At 36.6% G+C, this 10,608-nt stretch overlaps 1 protein-coding gene across 1 annotated transcript; it reads right to left on the bottom strand.

Moving 5' to 3' along the window:
- Positions 1-415: 415 nt before the first annotated feature.
- On the bottom strand, positions 416-9,327 carry LOC104519566 (MIA SH3 domain ER export factor 2; the record flags this gene model as incomplete). Its single annotated transcript, XM_029086962.1, has 7 exons — positions 9,213-9,327; positions 7,598-7,731; positions 6,279-6,365; positions 4,507-5,940; positions 3,528-3,951; positions 647-865; positions 416-516 (listed from the first exon to the last, which is right to left on the bottom strand). Coding segments are annotated over exons 1-7 (2,514 nt in total), but the record flags the coding sequence as incomplete, so codon positions are not given.
- Between the last annotated feature and the right edge of the window lie 1,281 nt (positions 9,328-10,608).

A 10,608-nucleotide genomic window follows, 5' to 3' on the forward strand; every position in this document is an offset into this window, starting at 1 on the left:
CCCAAACTTATCTTAAGTCCCAGCAAATTTAATCAGTACTGTCACGGGAACTAGAAGGAGCTATGAGTTTCATTTTAAAAAAGAACAAAAAACCAAAAAAACCCCAAATGCTAATATTTTGGCCACAGGGTGTTTCCTGGCTGTTCTATAAAAAAACCCAAAACACACCAAGTTCATCAGATTCTGCAGTGCGAACAACAGAGGCAGATGAACAGCAGCTAACCTGACATTTTCTTGTTCCATCTCTGTCTCATTTAGCATTAGATATCCCCAGAAGCAAGGGGACTGCAGAGAGTTCATTTAAAAGGGTCTTTTTTTTCTTTGTTTTCTTTTAGGAGCTTAATTGCAGAATGTAACAAATAACTGGCTTAATTTTGCACTGATATCAACAATATATCACATAAAAAGTTCTTACCTTTTTGATAATATTCATCCCTGCTGAAAATACAGATTTTATCAATTTCTCGATCTCAAGAGCATTCAAGCACAGAAGTATCTGATGTATCCAGCTTCCTTCTGGTTTGTTCATAAGGAGAGAAAAAAAAAAAGAAGTTTTACATTACAATTGTCAACTTAATATAATTCCAACTATTTTTAAGATTATAATTTTTTTTTTTCCTTAAAATTAAGAAACTTAACACTTAACCATTACTTGGAACGTAGTTCTGGATAGCATCTGAGAAAGGCTTTTTGACATCAAATGGAGAGTCAGCTACTGAACTGTCCATGTTTTCTTCAGAATTTACTGAAGGAATTGCTATTGCTTTTGAATGCTGGTCACTGTCGTGTTCACTGTCTACAGCTGCATTCATTTCATGTTCCTTTTCTGATGTTTTTTGTAGTAGCTTTCTTCTACTGCCTACTCCTGCAAGTAATTGTGAAGGGAAAACATGCTTATTTTCAGAGGATTCAACTTACACACACACTTACACTTTTATAAGATATTAACCTCTACAGAAATTTTGATTTTTTTATTTTCCTCAACGTGAAGCCAAACAGTGGAGTGCTACATCACAGTAAAAATGTGCTACAGATTTATTATTTAAGAAATACTTGTTCAAGTAATGGTCTCAGAACAGAGTTTGGAAGATAGAGCTTTAAGCAAAACTGGTGTTGTGGTAAAGTAGTTAAATTCAGTGTTCAGGAAAAAATATGCTGGGTTTTGATAGCCTATAGGTTCCCTCTTCAGGATTAGTAGGTCTCTTTTTAATATTATATCCAAATATAAGTGGGAAAAGCTTTAAAAAAAAAAGAACTTAAAATGCCACGTAGGATTAAAGATTAACAACTTCCTACAAGATAACAAACTTGACTGCGAAATACAAGAAACCACAGGCATGTTCATTGTTCATGCAGAAGTATGACCGAAGGCACCCAGCTGCCTCAGTTTCAGTGACTTGGAGTAAATTTCCTGAAGCCAATAAAATACCATTTTCAAAAAACCCCATGTCTTGCTTATCCATCTAGAAAAAAAACCCAAAACATTTACTTCAAGCCAGTATTGGCCAAAGATCCACATCACAAATAGTCCAATAATCAAAAGTCAGGAAGAGCGACTGGCTTTTAAACCGTTACCATTATATTAACTCAATCTGTACTATCAGATCCTCAGAAAATAAAAGGTCATTACCTAGTATGAGTTAGGCTCACTACCTCTTAACTTCAAACCACCAGGAGGAAACAGTGGTGTATTTTTTTTGTTGTATTTTTTCCTCAAACAAAGCATATTTTGTTCTCGCTAAATCACTGTTAGTGAAGCATTAGTCCAGTACCTTTAGCTGCACTTTGGGCTGCACACTTAATTGTTGTGACAGACAAAAGCTCTGGCAGCTCTAGAAGCACACTCCTTTTTTCCATACGTTTTTCCTGGCTAGTGTGGCAATTGTGCCCCTTTTGTGCAGACACACCGTTTGCTTCCCTTGCATAACGCTGTCTTTACATGAGTCAGCTGTGATTTCACGATGAACCTTTTCAGATTGCTGGTGCAGCTGCATCAGTTTGCTTCCCTCACAGAAATGCTCTAAGGGTTGCTTAACGTCTTGTTTTAACTTTAAATAAAATTGTTGGAACGTACCAATGGGTTTGGTAAATCTGAGTGTTTATCCTACAGTATTTGCCTGGTTTTGGGGACATTTAATTAAGTATTTTTTCCAAAATGCCAAATTGTCCTTCCTCAAATTTATCTTGCATGATTTCTAAATTGATTTCATAATTTTCTGTGCATTCTACAGACTTAGTAGTATCTTGTTCAGATTCCTGTTATCTTCACTCCATCTCATTCTTCTGTGCAGTGTTTAATTCTACTCGTCCTAGTGTGATCGCTATTTTCATTTGGGGTTTTTTTGACAAAATATGTATCCTCAGACTTTTTTTCTACAGGCTTAATTGTTAGTTTTACAAATACATTTTCAAAGAACCCTGATATTATGGTAAAAATACTACCTGGAACTCTTTATGCTAGAATATAATTTTTATTATTTATATTTCTGGACTTTGACTCTCTCTGATTTTCAGATTCTTTCTTTTTTTTTTTCTTTCCCTCTCCTATCTTGTTTTAGTAGCAGCAATTCATTTTTCAGTATTATCCATCCTTTCAGTTACAGCAGCAGCTTCTTTTTCAACATACACTTTATCAGTCAGGTTTCTGAGCAATCCCAGATTGCCAGGATTTAATCAATCTGGTTTTTTTAATAGCAGCCTGGCTTTCTAGTTTGAGGATTTTAGGAGACACTAACTATAATGCTATTTCTTTTTTGTTTAAAAATTTTCTTCTATTTTAGAGCGCTGCTGGGGTAAAAGTTCATGTTCAATCAGACTGATATCATGTGACTACTCTGTTACTTTTATTGTCACTAAATTTTCTATACAATTTTTTTTTTAACTTGGATTTAGCTGAAGACTTTGGTATTACTGTGCCTTTTGAAGTAGTGTTTGATGATGCCTTCCAAAACTCAGATTAATTTTCTATACTTTTGTATCTTGCACTGTCATAACAGCTTGAATTGGGGGGCCTAAATCTGATGATACAGAATAATCTTTTCTTTGACTATATCACGTGTGATTTTTATATTTCTTTCTAAGGGCTGGATTAAGACTGTCTGTCCTCTGACACAGGTACCAGAAGCTCATGTTGGGAACATGAATCTTCCAGCGTTATTTCTGCTTCACCTTTCTGATGATGGTGCATGTTCATAGGAGTTTGTTCAGTTTGCAGCTTCTCTCCTGACAAGCTCTCAGCTAGAGCATCAAGTGTTGTCCTGTCTTTTACTGATCTTGTAGATTCTGTTGTCTTGTTTTATTTCGTTTTTCTTCCACTGCCCTGTTTGTTATTTTGCACTGCCAGCTGAAAAGAAACGTAATTCTCTTTGGAGGCAGCTGCATTCCTGTTATCCGATCTGTTATGTTTAACCTTCTGATTTGAGGTCCCTTCAGTTTCTTTTCCCCACAGTATTTTATCAAGGCATCTACTGAAGCCTTTTTTTCATCATGGAAGCTTAGTTCTTCTATTCTCAGCAAGCCGATTTTACCTTCCATTCTGAAACTCCATATGTCTTCCAAGAGGCCAGTTTCTTCTGAAGTTGTGGTACCTGTGAAACTGAAGCCACTAGATGAGGGATGAGGAGAGAAAGTTTGATCTGGAGTAAATTCTTGGGACTCCTCAGATTTCTGATCCTGTTCATCATTAAAAATAAGCTGACTGAAATATTTGATGTTTTCATAAACAAACAGTGGGTCATTTTTATTCTCTGGTTTGTGAATTTTCTTTTTTGCGTCACCATCCATTTTGAACTGTCTTTTCAATGCCAAATTTTGTTCTGTATCACAGCATTCCTCTGGTTTGCCTTTCTCAGATGTTTCCAGAGAAAGACTCGGCTCACTGTCACATGGAGTCTTCTTGATGCCCAGATGATTGTCTGCAGTTCCTGGTAGTTCCCCGTAACTTGGTAATTCCTTTTCTGAATTTACAGATTCTTGAGTACAAGTGTTCAGGTTATTTTGCTCTTTTTGCACTGCTTCAACTGTTTCCATTTTTGATTTTCCCAGCAGATGAGTTCCAATTTCCACCATGTTTTCAAAATTTAATTTTGAAGGTAAATGTAGACAATCTTTGGAGACAGGCTCATTATAATAACCTTTTATATTTGCATTTTCCTGACTTTCAGTACCCTTAGAAACATGTTCTTCAGCACTGGAATAACTAAACAAGGGTACATACTGTCTTTGAGATACTTCAGGTTGTACTGGTGTTTCGACAGATGATAATATTTGTGAAGCATCACTATCACTAACTAATTCGACATAATGTTTTGCTTTTTCATTACTGCATTCATTATTTTGCACAGCTCGTGAGGAAAACAGATTGCTATCTTGGATTGCACCCTCATTTTTTTCAGACAGCTCTTCGCTAACTCTCCGATTTACTTGTACTTTCATTGCTCTGTTATTATTTCCTTGCGGTATTTCAATAGCATTTTCAGTTTGAGGGGCTTCTTCACTAAAAATTACATAATCTTGCAAAGCCTGCACTTGCTCTTCTTTGGCTGCTGAACTCCGAAACTTCAGTATGTCTGCAAAATGACTGAAAGAGAAGAAATGGCTCTGCTCTTCAGCTATGTCAGGCTTTTCTTCTGCATTTTTTGTGTCTGAGGGATCACAGTTCTGAGGTAGGCTAGGAGGAGAAGAAATCTGATCTGATGCAACTGATTCATGTCCCTGTTGATAATCATACATGTCCATATTATAATTAATAAACTTATAGATATTTGTATACCAACCTGACTGTCCATGTTTGCTTTCTGACTCCTGATTTCTCTTTTCAGCTTCAGTGTTCTTCAGCAGTTGGCTTTCTGATACCAAGTCCTGGTCTAAACTGTAAGGTCCAATTGGCTTCTCTTTGTCACCTCTTAGTATATCAAAAGATGATTGTGTGCTATTTGAGGCGCTTTTGGTGTCATTAAGGGTACGCACACTTGCTGGTATCTCCCCAGGATCTGGCCTGTTACTGTTTGAATCTATTATTTCTTTTACATAAATCTCTTCATCTTCTTCATCTGTCACTGCTTTATCTGCCTCCTTTGAGTCTATGTCCATGTGTGATTCTTTCTGGTCTAAAGTCTGCACTTCTTCATTCTTATTTGCTTCATCCTCTGTTTCTCTGCTTTGCTGATCTTCCATAGCAATTGTATCTTTCCCAGCATGGCCAAAATTAAGAACATTACTTAAACCCAAATTAAACCAATTTGATTTGGTTTCTTGGCTTTCACTCTTGTCTTCTTCTGTCAGTAACTCTGTGACTGCTGTTTCCTGTTCATTCTTGGAATGTCCAGGTACACCAGAAACATCATGGATTTGTTGATCATTTTTTTCTGATGCCGAACCAATATCCACATTCTCTTCACCAAAATACAGAAAGTCAGTAAATCCACCTTGAAACCAACCAGATGCTGGGGGTTCGTCTTCCTCCTTAGCATTTGGCTCCTGTAAGTAATTTTCAGCAGTTACCACTATTTTTCTGCCTCGGTATGTATTTTCTTCTAAAGATTCAGTAACGTCTTCTTTTAAGGGCTCTTCATCGTTTTTAGTTCCTGTGGTGAACCATCCTGCCATCCAACTAGACTGAGTTGGAATGGGTTCCAGTGGGAGACTATTTTGCATTTGTGGCTCTTCAGAATCATCTTTTCTGTTCTCATTTTTTCTAACCAACTCTTTGCTTGCAGACTCCTCCTGAGTGTGAGATTCCCTGGATTCATGTTCAGCAACTGATTCAACTCTTTCTTCCTTTTGCATGGAGTCTCCTGTATGCTTTAAGAGTTCATTTTCATGTAGCTCCGCTTCTGCATCAGATGATGAATATTCACTTTCTTTGTAGCGATCGTGTAATGTGCTATCTTCATTTTCAAAAGCATACTTATCTCCATGAAGACAAAGGAAATCAGCTTCCTAGAAGAACATTATTAACTTTTAAAATGTTTTCATGTGTCATGTGCTACAGCACTGTGTAGCACAGTGATATATCTTTATTCTCTTTCTGTGTAGTTACATGTGCGTATGACTTTACACAAAGGACTGTAAGTAATTATATTATTCCTAGTGGTTCTATATAATTTATTAGACAAAAATTATTTAGAGGACATTAAACATGCAAATCGAACAATAATGAAAAAAACCATGTTTTGAATTATCTGAAATAAAATAGGCATCAACACTGAATTTCTAACTGGATATTAGATTTTCAGCTGCTGTGAAGGACATTGGAAAATCTGGTGATGTTGGTTTACCTTAGTGAGCACTTCAACTTCCTCTGCAATAAAAACTTCCTCAACCTTCACGGCATCTTTTGGGAAATATCCAAAATCCTTTCCTTTCTGTAAAAAATGTAAAAGGAATGAGAGCATTTAAACTTCATTGATCAGTATGTTAGGTGCTTGCCTAAGTGCTAGAAAAGTATGAATGAACAGTAAGTTTATAGGACTACCCCCTGCCCTCTGCATTTTCTTTGGTCAAAAGATTGGTTTATTTTTCCTTCACAAAAATGTCTCATTTGCCATTTTAGAAAGCAAGGGGAAGTATGTTACTCCCTGCTGTTATTTTCTGTATTATTTTTATGAAAGCGTGTTTGTGCAGAACCAAACCAGTAGCCTTAACACTGCTTCAACTGAAGACAGCATTGTGTGCACAGATGGTCTCAGCCAGCTTCTACTAAAATTGGCTGTGAATTTCCCATTGACTCAAGTGGGAGAGAAACTGTGCTTTGATAACTAACGGCCCATAATAAGTTACAAGAAAAGTAGGATATGAAATGAAGATGGCAATGCTACAGAAAATAAGTAGATGATAATGCCCCAAAAAATCAAGCAAGGGTCAGTCTGACCAAGAAACCAACCGCTAGCTTTACATCAAACCACTGCACATAGCCTTTAATGGAGGAACAGATCTTGGAAAGCAAGGAAGAGTGAGGTACCTGCAAAGATACCCTCAGATATAAAAAAGGAAGACAGAATTTCACTGTTAAACAAAATCTTCTGGTTGAAGCAGTTACACAGTTTACTAGCAGTTAGATTTGGATCAATGTGTCCATTCCTTCTTAGCTGTAACATAAGTACATGGCTGATCTAACTTCATTGTCAATCGTTCCAAATCATTAAATATCCTTTATAACTTCTCTGGGAACTTCCCTTGAGCACTGAACTGTGAAGTCAGGTCCGAATACTGGATCGCTGCTTAAGCAACTGTAAAACCTTCTTACCCACAGACCTGTAGGTAGTTACCTGACCCAACAGACCTGAATGCTTTGAAGGGAATCAGATTAAATAATTATAGCCAAATAATTAGAAGAAGGAGACAGAAAACTTGGATTCTGATCTTGACTTTGTTTCTCCATGAGTGATCTTTGCCACGATTTTATTTTCCCTTTCTACATAAAGACAATAACAATAACCCGTCTCCCAAATACTGTATTGATCCGTGACTGGTTAATATTGCAAAAGAGATGGGAGATCCCTAGAAGCAATCGGACTGCAGTTATACGGCACTTGTTAGCTATTACTATACTATCTAAATTATTTATGGGGAAAGTCTTTCAGGCTGAAGTACTTACACTTCCTGTCCACAAATTTTCATTTTTCCTTGAAAGTTTGGAGTATACCATAATCTCTTCCCCTGCTTTGAAGTTCAGATACCGGCAATCAGGCCCTAAGTAGTCTGCAGTGGCTTGAACTCTGCTCATCGCCGCTGGAATAGCATGGAGAAAGAAAGAAACAAATAAGTATATCAGCCATTTTGTCTGAAGTCACATTACTGAAGGAGTCTGATATATATAAATACATGAAGATGTTTTTTAATACATCAGAATGTGCTGTGTTATGATACTAATCCATTTATATCATCAAGTGGAAAGCAACTAATGCAAAAAGCAGCCTTATCCTGTTTTCTTTCCCATTTACTACAGACATCAAGGAGAAAAGCTCTGGTCCTATATGGGTATTTTCCAGTCCTTATTCAGACAAGCTTTCAATGCTGAAATACTTGTGGAGAATTAGCAAGTTCAACTGCTAAAGCCAGACCTAAACAGCTGAAAAATATTTCCCAGGCATATTTATATTTGTATATTTGAGAAATTCTAAGTTAAATCTAATAATTATTTCAGGGATTTTGTCCTGTATTTTGAATACATTTATCTTAGGAAGAAAATAGGTAAGTTTAAGCAATAAAAACCTTAATCACACTGTCAAAAACAAAGGTTCTAATTCAATTTGAATAATTTTAAATTCTCTTTGTCTCCATCCCTGTCTCCCCACAGAAACCACTACCGATGTGCTCTGGTCAGTTTGGAGCCATTCTACATGCTGATCCACAAAGACAGACATCTCTCAGCATCCAGCACCCACTGAAGTCAGTATGGCCCCACAGGAAAATAAAAATCCATTAGCAGAGGAAATCTAAGGCCTCTTCCACCTCAGGACAAGCTACCCACATTGAAAGTGCAACACTTGAGGCTGCCAAACCAATGAGAACAGCTTAGAAACAGCTTCAACTACATACAATTATGACAGGTTTCACAATGGTAATCAATGGATAATAAATGGGGCATTATATATTGCTGCCCACTTGTGATTCAATGGCTCTGCCTCCTGCAGAGCTATTTACCCCCCAGGAACTCCATAACTAGTTACTGCTCTTACTTCATATTAAAGAATAAAAAATAAGTAAAGGGGATAGATTAAGTGTCTTTTGTTAGAAGGATTACAAAAAACCAAAACCAAACAGTTTGCTTACAGTAGAAAAAAAATCAAAGTTTGCAGAATGAGCAGTGAATGTATTATAAACACAAGATACAGTCTTCTTTCTCAGTTTATAGCCTCCTTTTTAAAAAATTTCTTTTGTACACCTAAAGAATGAGTTAAAAGTACTTGAAAGCTGCTTTATACTGCCTGTTTTGAGAAAACCTGAGAAAAACTAGCTATTGAAGAGTATTTTTACTGAACTTTGATCTTTATATACTTACACAGCACAATCCAGCAAGTATTTTCTTCTCTTTTTGTTTGAAAAGTTTAAACCTATTGCTCACAAACTTAGTATATTGACAACATTTTCTATGGCTACTCATTTTCAGTCTGTTTCATTGCTAATTTCGACATTATGGTTTGTAATACCTGCACATACACCACAGACTCCCTTTGATTAGAAAAAAACCAACAAACTTTTTTACTTACTCTCACATTCCCGATCACCACACTTCTTCCATTCTGAAAGTACCTTTGAACTCTGCAGACTTGTTAAAAATGAAACTACTAATAGCAGAATTCTGTGATCCAAGATCCTTGACATTGTAGATTAAATCTAGAATGGACTGAAACTGTGGAAACTGCATCGATGTGCAGTTAGCAAGAATATTCTATATTATTAAAGTTGCAACAAACTCACAATCCTATTTTCCTTCTCTCATCTGCTCAAACAGAAGTACACTGTGCTAACCTGCTAACAATCTGCGAAGTCAGGTGTCCTGATTATACACAAACGTTTAATAATTAACTAGGTTCTGATAGCCAGGATGATGTTTTGAATACAAAGAAACTAGTTCTGGTCACATCAAAACTGAGCTTCTATCACATGTGTTCTTTCGTACCGAGTTTGTGGAAGATAGTGTTAGATGAAATTCAAGAACATTTGTATTAGGATTTTTTCTGGATTTTGAGTGCATTTTTAATATACATCTTCCATCTGATTTTAAGATGGACTATCAATTTTATGCTTATATTGATTTGCATGATTGCTAATATAGCTACTGACAATTTTCTAGCTTTTTTGTTTAATAAACTATACTTTGTGTGCACATATGTTTTAGTTTATTTATGGGTGGTCATTGGGAACTCAGAAATTTTTTCCACATATTCTTTTGGAGTTCTCTCATGCGCTAGATGCTAAGTACAATCCTTGAGTGTGGGGAATACTTACTCAACTCCAAAGTCTTTTAAAGGTGCTTTGCAGTTTTCAGTCTCTTAAGACAGCTAGAAAATCCATATGGTATCTCTACATCATATATCACAGAAAAATAAACTAAAGCGAAGCAGATGGTATGTCCCGCTTTTTAAGGAATACCCTCTCCATTATTATTATGGCGTTATAAATAATGTTTTCTCAAATACAGGCTATGCTTTAGAGTAGTAATTATGCAGGGAGTTGTATGGGTTATCAAGCACTGGGACAGGCTGCCCAGGGAAGTGGCTGAGTCACCATCCCTGGAGGTATTTAGATGACGTGTAGATGTGATGCTTAGGGACATGGTTTAGTTGGCATAGTGGTGTTGGGTTGATGGTTGGACTTGATGATCTTAGAGGCCTTTTCCAACCTTAATGATTCTATCATTCTATATAGATATGAAGTTGTGCTATAAATGAAATCTTGCAGAGGTTTGTGTTAGAAGTAAGCTTTGCTTCAAAGGCTTCACATTGTTGTCCTGCACTTCCTTGGTGACCTCAACACAGTATGTATAATTTACTTACAAAAAAGGCTTCACCTTTCCTTTCCCACACTCCTGCATGAGGTGGCCTCTTCTCTCTCCCATCTTGATAGCACCCCAAGAATCTGCCCAGCCTGATAATATTGCAG

Source organism: Antrostomus carolinensis, unplaced genomic scaffold (assembly GCF_000700745.2).
Source record: "Antrostomus carolinensis isolate BGI_N321 unplaced genomic scaffold, ASM70074v2 scaffold17779, whole genome shotgun sequence".
NCBI lineage: Eukaryota > Metazoa > Chordata > Aves > Caprimulgiformes > Caprimulgidae > Antrostomus > Antrostomus carolinensis.